General features: G+C 36.7%; 1 protein-coding gene and 1 long non-coding RNA gene across 2 annotated transcripts in view; both read right to left on the bottom strand.

The window, feature by feature from the left end:
* LOC129280755 (ethanolaminephosphotransferase 1-like) overlaps positions 1 to 8,730 on the bottom strand; it is a 35,711-nt gene extending 26,981 nt beyond the window's left edge. The window contains exon 1 of the mRNA XM_064111782.1: positions 8,509 to 8,730. Coding sequence (XP_063967852.1) covers positions 8,509 to 8,562 — 54 coding nt within the window. The 5' untranslated portion in view covers positions 8,563 to 8,730. The remainder of the gene's footprint in view (positions 1 to 8,508) is intronic.
* A 10,835-nt stretch (positions 8,731 to 19,565) lies between these two features.
* On the bottom strand, positions 19,566 to 23,551 carry LOC135157147 (uncharacterized). The gene is made up of 4 exons (XR_010296177.1): positions 23,467 to 23,551; positions 21,906 to 22,002; positions 21,392 to 21,511; positions 19,566 to 20,918 (listed from the first exon to the last, which is right to left on the bottom strand). It is a non-coding gene; the product is annotated as an uncharacterized LOC135157147 (long non-coding RNA).
* Positions 23,552 to 23,688: the final 137 nt, after the last annotated feature.

Here is a 23,688-nt window from a genome sequence, read left to right as displayed (position 1 = left end):
CTATTCCCAGAAGGTAAGTGAAAATCATTTGCTTGGCTTTTAATTATATTCCAGTCAGAATAGACTGTTGCCAAAGCTGTTAAAAATATTCGTAATGGCTTCTTAATTTTCCCCTTTTCCCCATGTTTATATTAATTTTGTTTTATTCAATTTTCTTTCACTTTCTTTTCTTTTCTCTAAATTTTTTCTTTTCTTTTTTCCCCTGTTTGTTTTTTCTTTCTTCATTTTCTTTCTTTTGTTTTATTTCACTTATTTCTTTTATTTTTGTTTTCTTTTTGTAATATACTTTTTGAAAATTATTTTCATTTGTTTCCCCATTTTGCAGCATATTTTTCTGTGATTTTTTCCTGCTATAATATGCTGCAAAAGAGAAAACAGAAATAAACTGGATTTGGGGCCTGCATATAATCTAGGTTTTAGGATTCAAAGAGGAAGAAATGAAAGACCATTGTTTTGTACATCTATCTGAGTTTGCTATGCACTATTTATTTACTTTACCATTATGAGTGTGTGTCTATGCGGAGATTAAAAAAAAAAGTCCACACAACCTGCGAAAAATAACATTCATTTATTCTCTTTCAATCACTTCATTTTTACAATGATAGAAACAATTTATATTTTACCACAAGCCAATTAGCAAAGTAAAATAACAGCAAACAAGGTTTACATACAAGATGATAAAGTGAAAGTAACTTAGTGCCAGTGGTAGTGGCTGCAGAATTAATATTTCAGAAGTTTGTTTTAGTAATTTTTAATGTGTTTCTTTATATTTTTCGGGCCACCAAACTTTAATATCGGGCCACCAAAAAAAATTATTTAATGGTTTTGGTGGCCCGAACGGGCCACCACCAAAAAAAGTTAATGTGGAGCCTTGTAGTAGGTATTACACTAAGGACTAACCTAGCCTTGAGGACTCCATGAATGTTTTTTTAATATTTTGACATATACTTGTCCATCATGGAGCCTTGACACTCTTTCCATAGACGCATAAGCGAGACCTACACACCCGGATGAAATTCCCTAGGAAATCCATAGTTAACGTTGGAGGGTGAAATCGGTGTGTACAGGTGAATTTTATTTATCTATGAACCTTCATACGCCTAATGCGTGTAAAGGGATAAAAATTATTTCACTATAAATGGCCAAAATTAGACGTTTCTTAAACCAGACCGATCTCGTGTAGATCCCTCGATCCATTTGTCAACAAAGCAAATTATTAGTATTATACTAATTATTTATAATCACATATTAAACTTAAGTATTTGTGAAATAATAATTTCATCTATAAATTGTTCTTCAAAACGGCATTTTGTAACATCGCTAATCGGATGTAGATCTATATCATAACGAAGCAGTTCAAGGGTCAGGCCTATTGTATTTGCTTTGTTGACAAACGGCTTGAGGGATCTACACGAAATCGGTCTGGTAAGAAACGTCTCATTTTTGCCATTTATAGTGAAATAATTTTTATCTCTTTATATGCATTAGGCGTATGAAGGCGTATGAACCTAGGGGGTGAGTTTCCCCCTCCCACGCGAAGCTGTCGCTGTTTCATAAATTAAAATGAAAAGAAGCCGTCTCTCTTGTCTCTAGTACCTGTATCAGTCCCAATTCAGTTGACTATATTGTGATTTTGAACCTTGTTTTCAAAAGTGATTGTGAACGCACAAAAAAGGGATAAAATGGAGGAAATGAAAATAATATTAACCCCGCGCGAAGCACGGAAGCTAAAGCATTTTATCAACTTTTTTTGCAAAGAAAAGGGTCCCGATAAAATGGTATTCTATAAGTTATATTGAATACTTCCTTTGGAAAGATCAGATTTGATTACCCGGTACAAACAATTCAGCGACAGTGCATATCTTAACTCGCAAAACCACGAGAGAAGGATATATGCTGGGAGGAAGATATTCCTTTCCGTGCAGAGCAATGAAACTCTGAAATTTCAAAGGGCGGACGTTTCGTCAAATGCAGATATAATACCCCCATCGGCCCTTATTCAATTGCTTTTCCTCTAAGATTATTGAACTTCATTACAAGGAAAATAGTGCGCAAAAAGTTGAAACTTCTGTGATTTATTGAAATTATTTAAAACAGGATAATGTATAATTTCTGTGACTTATCCTGATGCGCTTCATTTTGAATGATAAAGAAATTTAAGTGTCATTCAAAATTTCAAACTGAGAGTGCATAACAGGAAAGGAGATGAATGTGCAGGGAAATTACATGAAGTTTAGTAGAATTTGATAAAAAATATTGTACTTTTTCTTTATCTAATACGACACAAATTTTATACCTTCCCCTTTTTAAATTAGGAACCTGTTTGCCCCCAAAGTATGGTTGTTTAGTAATGAGCTGAAATGAAAAGCGGGAGAAGTTGCCGATATGGAGGTGGCGGCAGAAATTGATATAAAGATTTTACCCGCCCGGAACCGACCTGACCAGAACTTGCGCGATCAATTTAAAAAAAAAGATAACTTCATATACTTCGGCCTATCCTTACTCTAATTTCATGCCCTAATGTATATATTTGAACTTTAACTGGCAAGAAACACATATAGCTGAGGTGGAAAAACAGGGTTAGAGAAAGGGCGAGGGAAAACAAAGGAGAACTGCAATATTGTCATTTAACCGCGCACAGCGTGGAAGGAAATTCATATAGATCTATATCAGGGCACAAATTAAACGACGGCCATTGACGGCCAAGGCGTCGATGCACCTATAACTGGCCATGATGCCATTACAAAAAATGATCAATTCACGGCCAAAAAGGCCGTGCCCTTTTTTCTAACTGGCCGACATGCCTTTTTTCAAAACTGGTCATGCCCTTTCTCAGTGTAAGATTAAAGTTTACACAGTTTTCCCATATTTCACAAGCAAAAATACAGAAGAGAGAGAAAAAAACAAAGTTAACAACTTCCCTCAATTCAAACTGCAAGCCACTTTCCGTGATTGTCTGGGATCTACACACAGACACACACACACGCAAAGTTAGCATACAGTGTACATGTACTAGCTGCTGCACGTGGCCTGGCCTGCCTGCCTGTGTGGTGTGTGGAAGGCTTGCATGATCAGAGGAGATTTGCAAACTCTGAATGAAAGTGAACAATCTCACATGATTAACAGTTTTTCCAACAAAATAATCACAAAATCGGCAGGAAATTTTTATAATTACATGTATATGGATCCTCAGATTAATGATTTGGTGATGTAGTCGGAGGAGCAAGTTATTGAGTTTTCATTATTAGATCGGTCTAGTTGTTTCAGCTTTTGTTTTGAGTCTTCACACCGATAACAAGAAGACACGACAATGGGAAGAGAGATGCCTAGCCTGTGTAGGTGTGATACCGCGATGTTCACCTTATTTTTAAGTTTGACAATGTTTAACTTTGAAATTTTATTCGTTTCTAAAACACTTTAGTTTTCTAACAATTTTTCAATATATTATTTTTTTTTAAATATCAGTAAGATTTTTGTTAGATGATTACATTTGTTTTGTTTGCTTGAAGTTTGAATTTTGTTCCTCTTTAATTCTTTCTTCATTTCTTTCGTTAATTTTTCTTTCTTTTCTATCCTTTTTTTCTTCATCCTATCTTCTATCTTATTTCAAATCTTTCCTAGCTTTCTTTCCTGATCCTTTCTCTCTCTCTGTTCATTTTTTTTTCTTTCATCCTTCCTTTTCTTACTTTTCTTTTATTTCCTTTCTTCTTTCTTTCCTAATTTTTTTTTGCTCCCTTCCTCTCCTTTTTTCTTTTCATTTTTTCTGTCATTCCCTCTTTCTTCTTTTCTACTTTCATTCTTTTCTTGCTTTCACTCTCTCTTCGCTTCATTCTTTCCTTCCTTTCATTCCTTTTCTTTTCCTTTCCCTTATTCTTTCTTATCTTCCTTCCTGATTTTTTTCTTTTTCTTTCTTTTTTCCATTCCTTCTTTCTTCATCCTATCTTTTCTGAATTCCCTTTTCCATTCCATCTACATGTATCTTTATTTCTTATTATTTCCTAGCTTTCCTTCCTTTTTTTCTGTGTTCATTTATTTTCTTAATTCTTTCCTTCTTTAAATGTCCCTCATTGTTTTTTTTTCTTTCTTTTTTTCCTTTCTCTTACTTTCCTACTTTTTTTAATTTAATTTTTTTCCTTCATTCTTTCATTTCTTAAAATTTTCTTTGCTTCCTTTTCCCTTCCTCTCCCTTTTCTTTTTGTTCTTTCTCTCCTTCCATTATTTTCTTTCTTTTTTCATTCTCTCCTTCCTCTCTTTCATCCTTTATTTCATTATTTTTCCTTTTTTGCTATTCCCTTCCTTCCTTCCTCCCTCCCTCCCTCCCTCCCTTCTTGTTTTTCTTCTTTCTTTTTGCAGGGCTCGACACTAGCGCCGGTCCGACGGTCCCAGACCGGTAAAAATCACTGTCGGGCCAGTCGATTTTCAGAAATAGCAAGATTTACTGGTCCGACATGACCAGTAAAAAATATAATTGTCGGGCCAGTAATTTTTCCAAAAATAGCAAGATTTATGGGTTCGACATAAACAGTAATAAAAACTATTGTTGGGCCAGTAACTTTTTCAGAAATTGTCAAATTCGCTAGTCCAACATAAACATGAAAAATATTCCATGACTCAAATTGCGAACCATTTTCCTCCCGTTAAAATCTGGCATTCACACACAGAACACACACAGAATGAATCGCATGCAATTTTTAATAGGGTAACATACAGTGTACACATGGCTAGCCAGCCACACAGCCCACATGGTAAATTTCCTACTGGCTGCACGAACGAAGCTTGGCTAACCTCTGGCAGAAATCTCTCACAGAACTGTCAAAATTCACATTTCACACTAATGAAAAGCTCTTATAATGTTCATATTTCCTAAAAACTTGCCAAAATTGGGGTAACTCTGTCATTTGTAAGCAGTAAAAGGAGAAATTTTCACTTCTGTTTTAGTTCAAAGAGATCGGGTTTCGAGTGATATCGTCTGAATACATGATAGCCCCACATATGCATTTGTGTGTGTGTTGATACACTTGGTTTCTTTCGTAGCTAGTACTAGTATATTTTAATTGAGCCAAAAAGAAACTGATAATTTATTTATGATGATAGTTTTAGCTTTCTTCCTTTGTTTTCTTTCAATCTTTCTTTCCTTCTTTCTTTTCAATCTTTCTTTGTTTCTTCCCTCTCTTCTTTTACTGTCTTTCTTTTTTAATTTTCCCTTTTTCTTTGTCTTTCGTTCTTTCATTCTTTCTGTCCTGTTAATATTTTTCTCTATTTCTAATGCTCTTTCTTTTTCTTTCTTTTTTGATTTCCTTCTTTCTTTAATTCTTGAGTCCATCCATCCTACATTTATCTCTTCTTTCTTTCTTCATTTCCTTCCTTCTTTTCCCCTTTCTTTCCTTCATTCTTTGTTACTTTCTTTCTTTCCTCATTCCATCCATCCTTTCTTTACCCTTTCTTGTTTTTATTCCTTCTTTCAGCCCTTTCTCTCTTTCATTCCTTCCTTTCTTCTTTGTCTTTTGTTCTTTCTTTTTCCCCTTTGTTCCATCTATCCTTTTACCTTTTCTTTCTTCCTTTTATTTACTGCTTGCTTCCTTTCCTTTCTTTCTTTGAAGTTTGGTCTTTCATTTTTGTTCTTCCTTTCATTTATTCTTTTACATTTTTTTTTTAAATATTGCTTGCTTGCTTCCTTCCTTCTTTATTCCTTCCCAACATTCTTTTTTCCTTCTATCATTTTCCCTTTTCTTGATTTCTTCCTTCTTCAATCCTTTCTTTCTGTTTTCCTTCTTTCCATCTCTCCTTTTACCCTTTCTTTCTTTTTTTATTCCTTCTTTCCTTCTTTCTTTCATTACTTTGTCTTTTGTTCTTTCTTTCTATATTGCTTGCTTCATTTCTTTCCTTCTTTCCTTCATTCTTTTTTTCTTTTGTTCTTTCTTTCCTTCCTTTCCTTCTTTTTTTTTTTTTCCTTCCTTCACATTTTTTCTTTACTTTTTTCTTCCTTCGTTTCTTTTATTCTTTCTTTTTTCCTTCTTTCCATCTCTCCTTTTACCCTTTCTTTCTTGTTTTATTGCTTCTTTCCTTCTTTCTTTTTCTTTTTTCATTACTTTCTGTCTTTTGTTTTTTTCTTTCTTTATTGCTTGCATCATTTCTTTCCTTCTTTTTTTTTTTTCTTTCTTTCTTTTTTTTTTCTTTCTTTCTTTCCTTCCTTTTTTTCTTTTGTTCTTTCTTTCTTATTTTTGTTCTTTCTTTCCTTCCTTTCCTTCTTTCTTTCTTTAGTTCTTTCTTTTTTTCCTTCCTTCACATCTATCCTTTCTTTACCTTTGCTTTTTTCTTCCTTCCTTCCTTTCTTTTATTCTTTCTTCCTTTCTTTCTTTTTGTCTTTCATTCATTCATTCCTTCATTTTTTTTGGGGGGGGGGGTAACAAGAAAGGACAGCAAAATAAACTCACGCCTTTTTTTAATGTTTTCTTTATTTTTTGGGACCAGTAGATTTTAGGTTCGGACCAGTAAAAAATTGAAAAACTGGGTATCAACTGGTCCGACATGAATAGGTTGGACCAGTAGAAAAAAAGGGTTAGTGTGGAGCCCTGCTTTTTGTCAAAGAATGAAAGAAACATTTTTCTTTCCTTCATTCATCCTCCATTTTTTCTTTCATTTTTTTCTTTCCTTTTTTCTTTTTTATTTATTTCAAAGAATGAAGGAAACCTTTTTTTCTTTCCTTTATTATTTCTTTCATCCGTCTTTTATTCTAACTTTCTTTCTTTTCACTGTTTTTCTTTTTTCCTTCATTTTCTTTACTTCATTTTTCCCCTTAATTTTTTCTTTATTTCTTCTCCATTCATCTCTTTTCTTCGACTCCTTCATTCTTTACTTCACCCATTTGTTCACCCTCCCTTCCTTTTCTTTTTTTTTCCTTTCTTTATATTTTTCTTTCTTTCTTCATTTCTTTCTTTCTTCTTTTATAATTATTTTCAGTGATTCCCTTTTTTATTTCGTGCCACGGTCACAAAAGTACATGAAAATATATGAGAGGAAATCATTCAAATAGCACATCAACACACTAATTTCGGTCATGGCCGGCAAGATTAAATCACTTTGAAAAAAAAAATACAAGGTACATCATCGATTCAAGTTAAAAAGAGGAAAAAGGCAATGGTACATGTCCATAGAATAGCACTTCTTTCTTTTAATTGGTAAAATCTTGTTTTGAAATATTTTTTTGGGGGGCAAGTGAAATATATATTCCGGCAAGTATTTTCCAACTATTTAGAAATAAAAAAAGGATATGTAGCATCCTGTACAAGGTTAAGTACATTTGACATCTAAAAAAAAGGAAACCAAAAAAAAATGGCCTTCGATGCCCTTCTTTGAAAAAGATTTTGGCCTTGGTGCCCTTTGTTGTGGCCTTGGTGACCTAAAAAATACGAGGTATTTCAAGGCCAAACTGGCTTTGCCCTAAAAATGATGAAATTTAAGGCCTGCTATATAAATTTAGAGCAAGAGTGAAGGAGTTTATTTTTTGAGAAAAAAAAAATTAATAAAAAGATAAACCCACAAAGCTACCTTTCTTCCCTTTCCTTTGTTTTTCCTTTTCTCCTCTCTTTTTTCCCTTCTTTTTTTTGGGGGGACGTTTTTTTGGGGGGCAAAAAAAAAAAAATTAAATTCAGAATTATCGTACCTTAGACCGCAGTTACCGCTAATTCCTTTCAAATGATGATAGAAACATTGTCATCTTCGATCCTTTCGTTGGTCAACGTACATTGTAAGTTGCCATCTTCGATGACGTCATCATCCTTACAGACGTATTTACCAGTCGCTATATATCGCGATTTGTGCCGCTGCTTTGCGCTTGTAGATATGCCTTGATCGCATTGATTGGCCAGGATATCGAAAATTTAATCGGAAAGCCTTGATAAAAGCACAACTCTTTGAACGTAAAGGACAACAATAACGCACGGCTGCCATTTTTTCCTCTCCGGCAGAAAATTGAAAAATAAGGAATAACGGGGAATAACTCATCGGTAACGTATATTTTCGATATTTTCTTTGAATTCAAAGAGTATATCAAAAGAAAGATTAGTCTAACGTCACGAAAATAGTGGGCCTTCGTTCAAGATAATTATTAGGGCCTAGGCTAGGCCTAGGCCTAATAATATTAATTTTATTATTATAATATTAATTATAGGCCTAGGCCTAATGTCATTTAGAATCTAAAAAAAAATAAAATCTGGACAAAACCCGTCCTCCGAATGGGTGACGTGATTACACATGCAGGCTCGCACTAACACACTACCATCGGTGAATGGGGATTACAGCAAATGTCAGAAATTGTTGAATAAATCCCCATAAACGACGGTTATTCCTGTCTACCCTGAGCTGAGCTCCACCGTCGCAGGCGGCCGGGGGCCGTCCGGAGCTCTGGCTGAGGTTAGTGAACGTGAAAAGTGGTTGGGCAGCTGCAGATGGATAGCCTGAAATTGAATTTTAAAGATACGATTACCAGCGTGGGATGATTCTACATACCTTGTATTTATCAAATCCTTTGATATGGTCGTTGTTCAGATATTTGATCGCCATTTCTAGATTTAGATCTAGGGCCTATGACTATGTCAACTTGAAGTAAATTACCGGAATTTTCCTCGCCCTCGACCTCGCGATATCTCCTGATCCTGTAATGTATGTACCGCTAGAGGACGTCAACACTTTGTTTGCAGTCGGTGGCTTTGGTTGCCATATCGTCGACTCAAGCAGTCTGCAAGATCACTGTTTTGGTAGATTGTAGCCTACATAGAGTTGATCATGGGTGTCGATCACGGGGTGGATGGGGGGATATATCCCCCCCCCCAATATTTCAAGTGGGGGTGGCCTGTATTATTATCCCCCCCCCAATAATTTAGGGTAGAAAATTTATAATAATGATGATGAAAAAATGTAAAGGTTTGATCATGATGATTATAGTGATGATTATAGTATGCCATCAATCAGTTTGTTTCCCTCGCAATTTGTGTATATTGTTATTAAATAAAAACATTCTTTTCCAGGACTTTTAAACAGATGGGTGGAGGTTCAAGATGAAAAAGAATGAAATGTTTACGTATATGATATTTTTTAACACATGACATAAAAGGACCCCGACGACAAACAACTTTTGTTGATAGGGTGTTCCATCCCACCAGTGGTAATATATGATCATATTTTTACAATTTTTAATAAGTGAAATCAATTAATGGTTTCAGAAAGAATAATCATTAATTTCTCTCTAAAGCGTATCTTCGGATATGAACATCGGATTTTTTTCCCCACGTTATTCTTGTTATTGTTATGGACTTGAATAACTAACTTGATTGGCTCTTTCTTATTTTGGCAAAAAGAAATCTCTTTTGAGTTTGGAAAGGGATGACAGTTTTGCATTCTATATGAGCACACTCATGCGGTACGTAAATTTCATTTTAACACATATATTAGCTGATATTACACACTGATGGTTCAAGAAAATGTTGGAGAAATATCATAACATGACAGTTGAGTTTTGATTGTTTTTATGTTTGTTTTTGTTTTATGCACTTATAAAGCATTTAAAACATGTTGAAATCCAGGGTTAAAATCGTCTAAGGAATGACGGTAAGCCCGATGGTGCACGAGAAGCCACACAGTTTGTAATTTGTGCTATAGTCTTAATTTGTCCAAATCTGCATTTTATCATCATGCATTAAGAAGAAAAAATATATCGCCAGTCGGGTTAGATTTAAGAGAGAAGTTGTATACATCATGTCCAATAAACAGATCACTTTGTACATGGTCCAGACAATTTTTGTCATTTTTTCTTTCGTATGAGTTTAGAATAGGCTTACTTGTAATACAAATTGAATTTTCAAAAAAAAATTATAAGTACAGTACACTGCAATAATGAAAGAATTTCCAAGAACACAGTGGCGTAACTACGGGGGGGGCATGGGGGCACGTGCCCCCCAATCGGCTGGCCAAAAAAAAAAACCGGGGAAGGGGAGAAAGGAAGAGAAACGTAGTGGGAATGAAGAAATTATTGTTCATTATAATGTTATATTATAATAATGTTATGTTATAATACATAAGAAACATTTTTTCCTAACTTTATTTTGCTCAGGCCTAGATTTCTTCATTGTTCCCGGTACTCGCATTGTCTGTTTAACGTTTTTAAGTCAATATACACCAAATATATTTCCTCGCACTTCGACTTATTATTGTTTTATGTAGTGACATATGGTTCTTTTTCATGACTACTTAAAGTGATTGCCCCATTTTAAGGTGTTAATATAAAACATTTCCTGTCCGTGCTTACGTTCGCACTAGTAGATTGGTGAGATATGACTGCTCTTCATGAATTCCTAAAAAGCAGTCCTTAAAATGTCCCTTTTTCTGATCTGAATATCAAAAATTTTCGATCGCATCATTTGTTTAGTGAAATACGTATCGTATGGTCTTAGTGAATTCTTACAAACAGGCCTTAGAATGCCTCTCTTCAGGTCTAAATATCCTAAATTTTCAGTTCGCGCTTCGCGCTCGCAATATTTGATGAGTGAGATGCGTATTATCATGATTACAATGACTACAAAAAGTGCTTCATGTGTTTAGATGTAGCACTCGCATTAGATGACTATGGTGAGATATGTATACTCTTAATGGATTCCTAAAATATAGTCCTTAACATGTCCTTGTTTGGGGTAAATATTTACAAAAATTTTAGCTCGCGCTTCGCGCTCGCATTGTTTGTTTAGCGAGACAGGTATGTATCATGATTACAAAAATTTGCTTATAATGTCCTTTTTTGGTCTGCATATCAAAAATTTTCAGCTCGCGCTTCGCGCTCGCATTATTTGAGCAGTGAGATACATATCGGTTTAATGGCACTGTCCTTAAAATGTCCCTATTAGGTCAGTATACCTGGCAACTGAGCGCGCTTCGCGCGCTCACATATACCGTGTTTACACTTAATCGGCATTTGGTTCTGAACCAATTGCCGATGCAGAATCGGCATTTGGATTGCGTTTACACGTTGTTACAGCTCGCGGTTCAGAACCGCGAGCCGATGCAAAAACCTAAAATGATACGCATACCTACAATATACGTCATAATAAAGACAACGCTGGATCAGTGCGCTTACAATTAGGTAACAATGGTAAAGTAAATAAAATGCGCACAAATTGCCGGTGCAGAATCGGCTTTCTGTTTACACGTAGTAAAAAAGCCGATTCTGCATCGGCTCGCGGTTCAGAACCTACTACTTTGGTGGTGCAAATTGCCGGTTCTGAACCGCGAGCCGATTCAAGTTGCTCGCGTTTACACGCTATGAAAAAGCCGATTCAAATGCCGATTAAGTGTAAACACGGTATAAGTGACTCAAAAATTTTGCTGGTACCCCCCCCCCCCCAATGCCGTGACTCACGGTACGCCACTGCAAGAACACCATGCATATCAACCACTCCAAATGTCCTAACTTGTGATTTTAGTGGGGGTAATGTTGAAAGATCCCCATCCACAAGAACATTTGTGTCAATCATCCCTCCCAACCAAGAATACCGATCGACACCCATGGAGTTGATTGTTTTTTTCTTTTGATTTTTAACATTTTGAATTTATAATGAGCATCTAAAAATACTTGTTTAAATAACATTTGTAAATATGTTCGTGTATTGTTATCATAGTGATATGAAAAATCATAAAGGCATCGGTATAGGGCATATACTTTTTTTTTACTTTTACTCATGGAGTATATCAATTAATTATCCAATATTAATTATAATATTGAAAATGAGGAAATAAAACAAAACACTAAAATCTGATAAAAACGTGTTCTGAGAAAATTTGTAGATCATAAAATGAGCTTGATTAAAATTGCGTGAAGTTATAGCAGACTAATGACACGTACGGATCGATGAGCTAAAAATGATTTCACCGGGAAATTTTTTTTTTTTTAACGGGAAAAAGAGAAAAGGGAGGGAGAAGGAGGAAAGAAGGAAAAGGAAAGGAAAAGGGAAAAGGAACTAAAGAAAGAACATTTATTTGAGAATTAGAGAACAAATCATTCCGAAATATGCCTTTGTAATGCAATAGCATGATGGGAAATAAATTAAAAGAGGACAAAGTGGCAAACAATAGCGGGAAACGAAGGTAGAATGGAATTAGTCAATAGCTAAATTGGAAAACAAAGAAAAGGGACAACGAAAATAATAATAACACGACCGGGCTGCCGAGGATTGAAAATAAAGAGCGGGAAGAAAGATGGACAGCATACAACATTGTGCTATAAGCTTGCTAAATTTTATGCAAATAAGCTACCGGGGCTTTGCCCCAGACGTAGTAGCTGCTCTTCCTATATAACCTTCAAATGGCTCTATAACGCCCCCTCCCCCCTGTATAGGGACCATTCCTACATTAAGCTTTACGTTCAATCACTGGCGTACAGGCGCGGGGGGTCTTGGTTCCACACCCAAGAGGAAATAAAAGAAATTATAGGAGACAACGTTAACGAAATGAATGGAAATTAACAATGAAATGTGTTATTTGCTGAATATAATGGAAAATCTATCACATAATTAGAATTTAATTTCAATAGGCATTTTTTTTATTTACAGCTCGCTTTGCTCGCTGGCGACTTTTTACAAATTTTCCCACATTGCTATGTTTTGCCCCCTCAAAATATTTGGTTCATTACGCAACTGGGTTGAATAAATATTTTGTATATACCCGCGATAATTATGATTGAATATAGCGGCAATCTGCGAGGTTTAAATGGCTTTGATATCAAGAAGTTCCGGGGGCTCCGCTCCGGACCCTAACCACGTAAGCACTGCCGTATGTTATGAGTACAGAAGGGTTGGACCATGGCCCCAAAAATTCTACAACCAAAATCAAAAAAAAGGAGGAAAGAAAGGCAAAAGAAAAGTATAGGATATGATTTTATTTACTGAATATCATGTCAAAAATATCTCAAAGTTAGATTCTCATGAAAAGATGTCTTTATTCTCGCTCGCATCGCTCGCTCGTTATAAGCAGCTTTTTAGCACATGCGCCATACTGCACCCCTCGTTTTTTGTACTCTTCAAGCTAAAGCCGCAAAGAATTCTGTTCACAGTGGCGTACAGACCACAAAAAAGGAATGGAAAGAGAGAAGAGGGGAATATATTATTCTCTGGATATCATGTAAAAATCTATCACAAAATTGGATTTTTGTATTAAAAAATGTCAAAAAATTTGCTCGCTCGCTTCGCTCACTCGCAACTTTTTTTAAAAGATAAATTCTGCCCTATACGCAATATTTGACCCTTTCAAAATCGTCGCCTCATTACGCCTGTTCATACCATGATATGACCGGGAAATGTTTGGCTCTTGCTTTCCCCCCCCCCCCCCCCCCCGCCACCGACCCCTGTTACGCCGCTGAGAATAATGACAGATTTTTCGGGTTTAATTAGGTTGCAAGTAAATCGTCTGTGTCCGTACGTGTACCGAACCCTTAAAGGGGTACGCCAGGCTGAATATGATATGGGCAGATGAAGAAAAATCAGATAACAAAACACTGAACATTTGATCAAATTCGGACAAGGAATGACAAAGTTATAGTTTTGCATTATTTCGGTGAAACGGTTCTGGTGAGTGTGCATGAATATTCATTGAGCAAATTAACGTCATATCCCAAGGCGCATATCCAGGACTTTGCACCCGGGGGCGACCTAATTTTGGCGCCCCTGTGAACTATTCCGAAAATGGCGGGCCGCATCCCACCCCCCCCCCCCCCAAGTCATATGCCTTAAATGCATGTTGAATTATTTTATTTCATAATCACTGACGTGAAAATGGGCAAAGACCACTTTTTTAATGTGTTCATGAAAAACAATATATCCATGAATTTTTTAAAAGAATAAATGCGACCAGAAAGCAAAGAATTTTCACTTTGGGGTTTCAATTTAGTTTAACTTCTCATCAGAGTGCTAGGCCCTTACTACTAAAATTATATGTGCGGTAATTGTAATTTCTTTACCAGAGGGATCCAGCTTTCGCCAATATATAGGGAAGGGGTTATTTTCATCTATATGTTTCCCGATCGGACATTCGATCTAAGCGCTTTTTGCAATCGTGAACATGATGGCACTATATCTAAATAATTGCTGCGAGCGCGAAACGCGGGCTGAAAAATTGATATTCTGAATTACAATTTGGACATCATTCTATGCACTTTTGGTAATCATGAACAGGATGTCATCTAAACTAAAGCAATTGATGCGAAGCGCGAGCTGAAAATGTTCTATATTCTGATATAAAAATTTGGACATTCGAGTATATGAGTATCTAACAAAATATTTTATGCGCGCGAAGCGCGAACTGATTTTATTTTTTATTTTTATATTTCGACCCAAAGTTAAGTGGAATACTGGAGCAAACCGTGAACAAGATCGATCGTCACCTTAGGCCCCCATTCCACAGAACGGAGACCGTTGAAAGACCACTGAAAGACTTAAAATTGATGAGGTCTTACAGCGGTCTTCAAGATCACTAAAATTTGTCATCTCTGTGGAATGGCTCAGAAAGACCCCTCAAAGAACTCTGAAAGACTGATGGATATTTCTTGTCTTACTGGTCTTAGAGTAGTCTTACATAGATCTTTCAATGGTCTTTCAGAGGTCTTTTATGCAACAAGTGATCTTTCAGAATTCTTTCCATGGACTTTGCCTGGTCTTTCAATGGTCTTTCAATGATCTTTCAATGATCTCTCAGGAGTCTTACAGTGATCTCCGCAAAAATCTTGAGAGACTGCCGAAAGATCATTGAAAGACTATTAAGACCTTTGAAAGTTCATCGAAAGACTGCTGAAAGACCGCTGAAAGACCACTGAAAGACCATTTTCTTGTAAGACCGTTGTAAGACTGTTTTGAACCGTTTCAAAAAGTTTTGGAGCCCATGAAGACCACGAAGACCGCTGAAAGATTGGTCAGGACTCGTGTAAGACCTCAAAGACCATTGTAGGTTCATTGAGAGACCTCTGTAAGATCGACCAAAATTCATGGTCTTTGAAAGGTCTTTCAGCGGTCTTGCTCTCTGTGGAATGGCCCCTAACTAATTAAACAATTGATGCGAGCGTGAAGAGCGAGATGAAATTTTTGATATTTTGACCTGAAATTTGGACTTTCTAAGCACTTTTGGTAGTCATAATGGGCATCGAACTAAGCATTAAATTTGATGCGAGCAAACATGAGTTTGACGCCCCGATGTTAAACATGAATTCGGCGCCCCAGGACAAACATCAAATTGGCGCCCCTATATCGAACATCAATTCGCTGCCCCACCCCCTAAGTCGATCATCAATTCGGCGCCCCCTAGGTCGAATATCAAATCGGCGCCCCCTATATTGAACTTTAATTCGGCGCCCCTATAGGTAGAGTATCAATTTGGCGCCCCTCCCTAGGCTAAATATCAATGCAGCGCCCCTATGTCAAACTTCAATTCGTCGCCCCCTACATCGAACATCTATACGGCGCCCCCCCCCCCCCCCAGGTCGAACTTCAATTCGGCGCCGGGTATAGAACATCAATTCGGCGCCCTCCCTAGGCTGAAGATCAATGCGGCGTCCCGATGTCGAACTTCAATTCGGTGCTCCCTATGTTGAACATCGATTCGGTGCACCTATAGGTCGAACATCAATGCGACGCCCCCCCCCCCCCCCGTCGAAGATAAATTCGGCACCCCCAAGGTCGATCTTCATTTCGGCGCCCCGAAATGGAACATCAATTCGGTGCCCTCGCTTAGGCTGAAGATCTATGCGGTGCCCCTATGTTGAACTTCAATTCGCCCCCCCCCCCCCGGTACATCAATTCGGCGCCCCTTCCCTCTTCTTCTTCTCCCCCCCCCCCTCTCTCTCTTTCTCCCCCCTCTCTCTTCTTCTTTGCCTCCATTCCCCCCCTTTTCTTTTCCTCTCTTTTCTTCCTCTTTTTGGCGCCCCCTTCGCCTAGCTGGGATTCTCAGGCCCCACCCCAAGAACACGGGCATTATCCTCACTTGTTCTTTTGTATTTTATTAGACACAACATTATTATAAAAATGTGTTAATTTAAATATGATTGTCCTCCAAGAATAAAAAAAATGTGAATATTATATAACCGCCGATTTAATACTTAAAAAATTGCTGTAACTATAAGGGAGTCATACAAACATGACGATGTATGCCGAAAATAATGTGCCATGGTAATAATATAATTTTTATGTTGGAACATACGAAACATGAAAGTAGACATGCATGATTGAGCAGATGATAGCTTGAGGATGATGATGATCATGATGATAGTGCCTGAAGATGATTATGAGGGTATGATGATGATGGTACGTGGTGGTGGTGGAGGTGATGATGATGCCTGATGAGGATGGTTGATGATGATGACGGATTTTGTTATTGATGGTGGTGGTAATGATGGCAACGGATTATGCCGATGGTGGTGGTGGTGATGATGATGGTGGTGATGATGGTGGTGATGATGACGGGGATGATGACGGGGATGATGATTGATGATAATGTTGATGATTATGACTCTGATCATCATCATCATCATATAATGATGATGAATGTCTGCGCCTATGAATGTTTTTAACAGATATATGGCGCAATATAAATGCTAGTGGATCATGGTGGTGATGATGATGATAATGATGATGATGATGTTGATAGTGATGATGATAATGATGATGCTTCTGATGATAATGATGATGATAATGGTGATAATGATGACTGGTGACGATGATGATGATGATGGTGATGATGATGATATGATGAAGATGATGTTGTGATGATGACATGCCGGCAGGCCATCAGGCACATCCTTAATTGGATCGGAAATGGATTAAAACTTTGCCGGCATGCAGGCTCTATATAGATATGAGCTAAAGTTTACAAGAAAGTTTTTGTGCATCATCATCATAATGATGATAATGAATGTCAGCGCCTATGAATGGTTTTAACAGATATATGGCGCAATATAAATGCTGTGGATCAGGGTGGTGATGACGATGATGATAATGATGATGATGTTGATGGTGATGATGATAACGATGATGCTTCTGATGATAATGATGATGATAATGGTGATAATGATGGTGACGATGATGATGATGATGGTGATGATGATGATATGATGAAGATGATGTTGTGATGATGACGATGCCGGCAGGCCATCAGGCACATCCTTAATTGGATCGGAAATGGATTAAAACTTTGCCGGCATGCAGGCTCTATATATATATATATGAGCTATAGTTTACAAGAAAGTTTGTGTGCAAAACAAATGCTGTTTGAGTGCTGTTTTTTTTGCTTGGGGTGGATGGGCAGTAATTGGGTCCTGGGGGCAGCGATTTTTTTTCCCGGTTTTTTTTCTCTCTCTCTCTCTCTCTCTCTCTCTCTTTACCGATTCTCTATAAATTCCCTGTTCCAATGTCAAAGAAATACTTTCGGTGATTAATTCCTTTTTTTCATTTACTTTTTTTTATCATTACTTTTTTTTTATCTTTTTTTTTACTTTTTCCTTCGATCAGAAAACGATCATCATAATATCCGTAAAGTTAGACGAGAGATCGCCCCAGGCCATAGACAAAATAACAACGCCCACGCCATGTAGGCGTGGCAATGTGCCACACCCTTCGCTGTGCTGCGCTGCTGCGGCGCATCGCAGAGCTGTGCCTGCGATGCACAGCCAATTCAAGGCCCGGAGATCGAGAGTACCCGCGCGCCAGCTTATAGGTAGGAGCAAGCCCCCGAAGCTACCGCCATTTTGTTTAATCCATTAGAAGCTAAAATAAGCCCTCATTAATATTAATTTCGTACGATGCTCCCTCGTCAACTGTGGTTTTGTACGTGTATTAGACAATACGCACATCAGCGCAATGACAAAGGTCAACTTGGCACATTCATTAATGTATTCATTTTGTTACGCGCTCGTGACGCGAAGGATTCAGCGAATCAAGCAAGCGCAAATCTGAGACGATACGTTGCGCTCTATAAAGTATCGATATCACAATCGATATCACTTAAAAACAAAGCATTGTTTGTATTGCGTCTTATAGGCCTTTGCCAATTCCAAAAGGGAAGATGAAAAGAATAGATCAAGTCGTGATTAGGTAAAGAGGTCTCTAGTTCTTTTGCCATCCCTAAATTGTCACATGTTAAGATATACAGCAATCTTAGTTTTTAACAAATGTAAAGAATCTCAACTCTAAATTATAGCCGGCAGAGGCCGCGGAAAGATCAAAGGGGCTGTTGTACTGACCTAAAAGTTTTTTTTTGGGGGGGGGCGGGGGTGGGGGCAAAACATGGTTATTAAAATTTGATGGTAATTTTCACTGGTTGAGACTATGGTTACTGAAAAAAATAACTGTCACCACTTAAAGAGTACATTTCTTGTTAGAAACAAATTTCGAGAAGCAAAAAAAAAAAATATTCATGGATCCCCGTGCGTTCTTTCTTCATCTGGCGTCCGTTTCATAATGAATTACAGCTATTTAAAAACATTGCAATTATTGTGATTACCGTGGTAACCTTGATTATGATTGGTTGGTTATACCATCGTAGTTACCATACATGTAACTCATGATGAAACGGGCCCCAGTTTATCATGTTTAATACGTTTCCTGTCCCCTTTATTCTCCAGCATTTCTTACTCTGTTTTTTTTTTCATTTAATCATTTTCCCACTCAAAATTCTTTTGTGCCGCCTTTCTCCTTCATATGTAGAGCACATTTTCAAAAGGGGTTAGGTCCATTTTTCATCAAACTTGATTTTTATGTCTTAATGTATAGATTTTTAGTAGCTATATAAGATACCATAGAAAAGTTGAAATTCCTATTAAAAAGTGAAATTGAACTAATATGGCAAAGAAAATCACCTTTTTTTCAAAAGGGGTTAGGTCCATTTCAGTTTAGTTGCAAAAGGGGTAAGGTCCACACAGACTTTTTTGGAAAATAATATCTACAAAAATATGAAGACAAGTAGATTTCTTTTATACCCAATTTTATGTTCTCATGGTAGGGTATCATGAAAATTCAGTTTCGCATAAGAATATTGCAATGTGGGAGAATTAAAAAAAAATTATTTTCTGGGAGTGGACCTAACCCCTTTTGCAACAGAAACTCTTCTGTTAGAACTCATTTGTCAAAGGGGTTAGGTCCATTTTTCATATATTTTATTGTTTTCTGTCTCTAAACCTCTAAATTTTCAGTCACTCTGATGATACCAAAGGAAATTTGAAATTCAAATGAAAACGTGAATGGAAGTGGCAAAAAAAAAAATCACTTTTTTAATCAAAAGAGATTGGATTCACTTCAATTTACTTGCAAAAGGGGTTAGGTACACAATGATTTTTTTTTTTAAGTATATAGAAAAAATTGAAGACAGGCAGATTTCTTTTATACCCAATTTTATGTTCACTGTTCACATGATAGAGTTGTACATCATGACAATTTAGTTTCTCATAAGAATATTGCAATAAGTGAGAATAAAAACTTGGTTTTTCTCGGAATGGTCCTAACCCCTTTTGCAACTAAACTCTTCATATATTTCCTTCTTCTTTTCCCACTTGTTATCTGTCTCCTTGTTTCCATAAATCTCCTCCACCCCTTTTGTTCCTACTTCCCACATTCTAGCTCTCTTACCACCCCCCCCCCTCTAAATTATCTCTTCATATGTGCCCCTCCATTTCTTTCTCATCTCTTTTCAACCCACTTCTCATCACTCTTTCCCTCTCTCGATCTTCATCTCATTTTCAATTTTGCCAATTCCAAATCCCTTTCATTTTAGCTCTGTACAAATACTATATGAACACAAATGAAAGACATAAAGGAATTCTCTGGTTAGTGGTGAATTTTATTAATTAGCCATAAAAAAATATTACATTATCAGAGGATTAAGCTTTACCTTTTTCTTAAGCGTATGTTAATACTTTGAACCAAAATAATTTTTTTGTATGCTGGGGCAGCGATCCTGGGGAGGGGGGGGGGGCACAGTTCCCCCTACTTCTTGAAGCACTGAAAAGTGCCTTTTTATGCAAGAAAAATGCCCCCTCACGAACGTGTACTGTGTCCCTTTCACCTGACGAGAACCTGTTTTAGGTGTTACCAAGTGCTCTTCCTTGTATGCAATTTTTTAACCCAAAAATGCCCCCCCCCCGGAACGTGTTCTGTGCCCTTTCATCTGAGGGCCCGTTTCATGTGTTAAAGAGTGCACCCTTGCCTTCTTGTAAGTGCCCTTTCTCGAATCACTGCCCCCTTTTACCCAAGAAAAGTGCTCCTAAAGAACTTGTTCTGTGCCCCTTTCACCTGAGAAGGACCCGTTTTATGGTCACCATGACGATTGCCCTTTGAAACAAGAAAACAATATTCTCATTTCGATAATATACTTATGAAGGAAATCCTTTGTGCATTAAGTTTAATAATTCATGAGTGGGGTATATAAGCAGTTTCGTACAGATGGAGGGGGGCTTGAAGGACTCTTGCCCCCCCCCCCCCCCAAAAAAAAAAAAAAAAATCACGACCAAGAAAAAAAGAGAAAAGGAAAGAAAAGGGTGAAATATATCATTCTGAATATTTTAGATTTTCTTTTTAAAAATGTCAAAATTTTGCTCGCTCGCAACTTCTTAAAAATTTCATGTAATACAGCATTTTCCCTATGCCCCCCCCCCACTTTCAACTTCACTCCGCCGCTCCTATTTGTATGTTTATAGCTTCTCCTTTTGCAACCAGTTTTAATGAAAATCAACAAGAAATTTCATACGTCATGAATTTGGGGTTGTGATAATAATTATTTTTTTGTGAAAAATTGGACTTGGAAAAAAAAACCTTTTCCATCTTCATCAAGTGGTTCCTAAGTCAGACTCTTCAATGTTGAATTGTTGAATTTCTTGAATGAAAACATCTGTTACACCTGGCCTGCAGATTGAAAAAATAGAGAAAGAAAATCAATGAATTTAAATTAAAATTGTCGTGATTTATGAAACTTAAATGTTTTAAGAAAAGTGAGACTATACATATATATGTTTCTTCAACACATAACAGGAAATCTTACTTCTACTAATTATAAACTTGTACTTCTATAAAGCATATCACTTAAACCTGTTCTATGCAGTTTACATACCACTCTCCATTATCACTACATGTACTCTATGAAAAAATGCCAGAGATTTCTCATAAATATGAATATGAATCAACATATGTAAATTATATAAATAGTCAGAATTAAAGTTGATATGTTTTTTGCACAGAATATTTTGATCTGTGATTAAAAACGACACTAACTATAATCTAAAAACAAAATTGAAATGGGTTTTTCAAAGGCAGGTCTATTTGTTGCCAAAAAAATGTGAACAACCTCCATTATTAAAAATATTCACTAATTAACTCACTCATATAACTGCTGTAGGTTGTATTTCTCTTTGTGGTCTAGTCGCTGTTCTATTAGGCCTACTTCACCAATTATTTATCATCATCAATCACCTCCATGGAAATTGTAAAACTGCATCATCCTATTGGACAAAATGTAAAATAACAAGATTTAAAAAAAAACGTTAATCTACAAATATGAAATATGAATATCACACTAAAGAATGCATAAAATGAATTTGGTAAAATATGAAAAATAGATATTGCTTTGTTTATAAACAAATAGGAAATAAAAAGGCCATTTAATTACTAGTAGATCAAGGACATGACCTTATTTTATAAATTTGCCCAAGGTACATAACTTTTGGCATTGGTTCTATTTTAGACTCGAGAGCCTGTATATTTAAGAAGTGTCTATATTCATTACAGATCCTACCTCTTTGTGGCTCGGATTATTTTTATTTAATGTAAACATGGTTAACATTCAATGCATGTAATGTATCTGTAATTTTGTATGGGTTAGTTTAAGTTTTATACCTGGATGAGAATCTGCAAAATGATGCATGCACTTATGATCATCATCTTGAACCATATAGGTAGACCTCTACTGTTTTTCTTGTTCTTCAAACTCAACCTGTTTGTGAAAGGAGAGAACAATAATAAGAAGTGATCTTTTTCATGGCCGTATAGGGGGAGGGGTTTGGGTAAGAGCTGAAATGTGAAAACCTTCATCAAAAAGAGAATTGCATGACATCCTTCAATTTTACTTTAGAAAATGCATTTAACGGCCCTAGGTAATATTGGTCGCTTCTGGCCCTCGCTTTCTGAATTTTAGGTTTCTCTAAATTTTTTCACATGTCTGCCCCCCCCAAAAAAAAAAATCTGGATCTTTTTATTTCCGAATCTTATTTCATTAGATTTTAACATAATTTCATAATCTCATGCACTAGGTCTAGATCTATTTGTAAGAAAGTATAGATCTAGTCCAACGAGACTAAATGCTGTCGCACAGCATTGAGTCTCGTTCATGTATCTAAATTAGGTCTAGATCTAGACTAACGATGGACTCTCGATCTATCTAGACCAAGAAAGTAAAGCTTCGGTTCTAAACCCTATATCGGTTTAGAAATTTTTGATGTCTGACTTTGACTTTTATTCCTGGCTAAGACTTCAGTTCATTGCCATTATTGACCGAGAGTAGATCTAGATCTAGTCCGACTCCTTGGTCCACTGACAGTCATACTCGTACATGTAAATGGAATCGTTTAGGCCCAGACCTAGATCTAGGCCTAAATTACAGACCTAGTCCTAGATCAGAAGCCCTGGGGGTAAGTATCAAGGGTTGGGAAAGTATAAGTTAGACTAGATTTTAATTAGGTAGGCCTAGCTCTTGATAGCATCAATGAATAAATAAAAGTAAAGTACGGTACGGTAGCCTAGATCTAAGTATAAAGTAGGGCCTAGGATTAAGAAGATTTAGGTCATAGATGTATTGATAATAAGACAAACATGCAGAGCAGCATGTTATTTCTAAGACCGAGTCTATATATTTATGAATAACATTAACAATAAGAGTTAAATTTTAAGTTTTGGTGGGGGCTAAATGCAGAAGCCTGAAGTTATGCAAAATAAATTTGATATCTGAAACAAAGTGAGGCCTGACACAATGACAGGCGTATTTTCATCCACACTCCGCTTCACAGTTTATTCCTGACTGAGTCTCGATCTACTGAAGATAGATGCAGATCTCCCTGTAGATCTAACGTTACAGTGTACAAAAAGAAGCCTCATTCTTCTTGTTTTAATCAATCGTGGGTTGGTCCTTGTTTGAGGTGAACCAAACCAGCCCGATTATCTCTCGATTCCCAGCCGGCTAGGAGCCCGTACAAAATACACTGCAAGCAACATACAGGCTGCACTGGGCGACGATGACAATCTAACTTCAATTTCAAAGACCAAATTCTGCTTTCCTTTAACAGAAGAATGATAGCAAACTCTCTAATTTGTTAAAGAAATAACCTAAGATCACAAAATACAGTGTGAAATGTGTAAATAGTCCACTGAATTAATGTGGTTATATCAATTTATACGTACTCACCGGAGTGTTCGTAGGTCCATTTTGTGTGTGGAAAGAAAAGTTTCAGAATGAATAAATTAGATGACGTAATGAGGTCAAATGAATAATTATTTCTGTAACACGATACCACTAGTATCGATGACAAAGAATCGGGGAAATCGCGTATTAATGACGCTCTTAGCCAATGAAAAGGCCGGATTATGAATATCTTTAAGCTCATGAATGTCAATGAGGGCTTATTTT

Source organism: Lytechinus pictus, chromosome 17 (assembly GCF_037042905.1).
Source record: "Lytechinus pictus isolate F3 Inbred chromosome 17, Lp3.0, whole genome shotgun sequence".
Lineage (NCBI taxonomy): Eukaryota > Metazoa > Echinodermata > Echinoidea > Temnopleuroida > Toxopneustidae > Lytechinus > Lytechinus pictus.
This window is presented reverse-complemented; position numbering and strand designations above follow the sequence as displayed.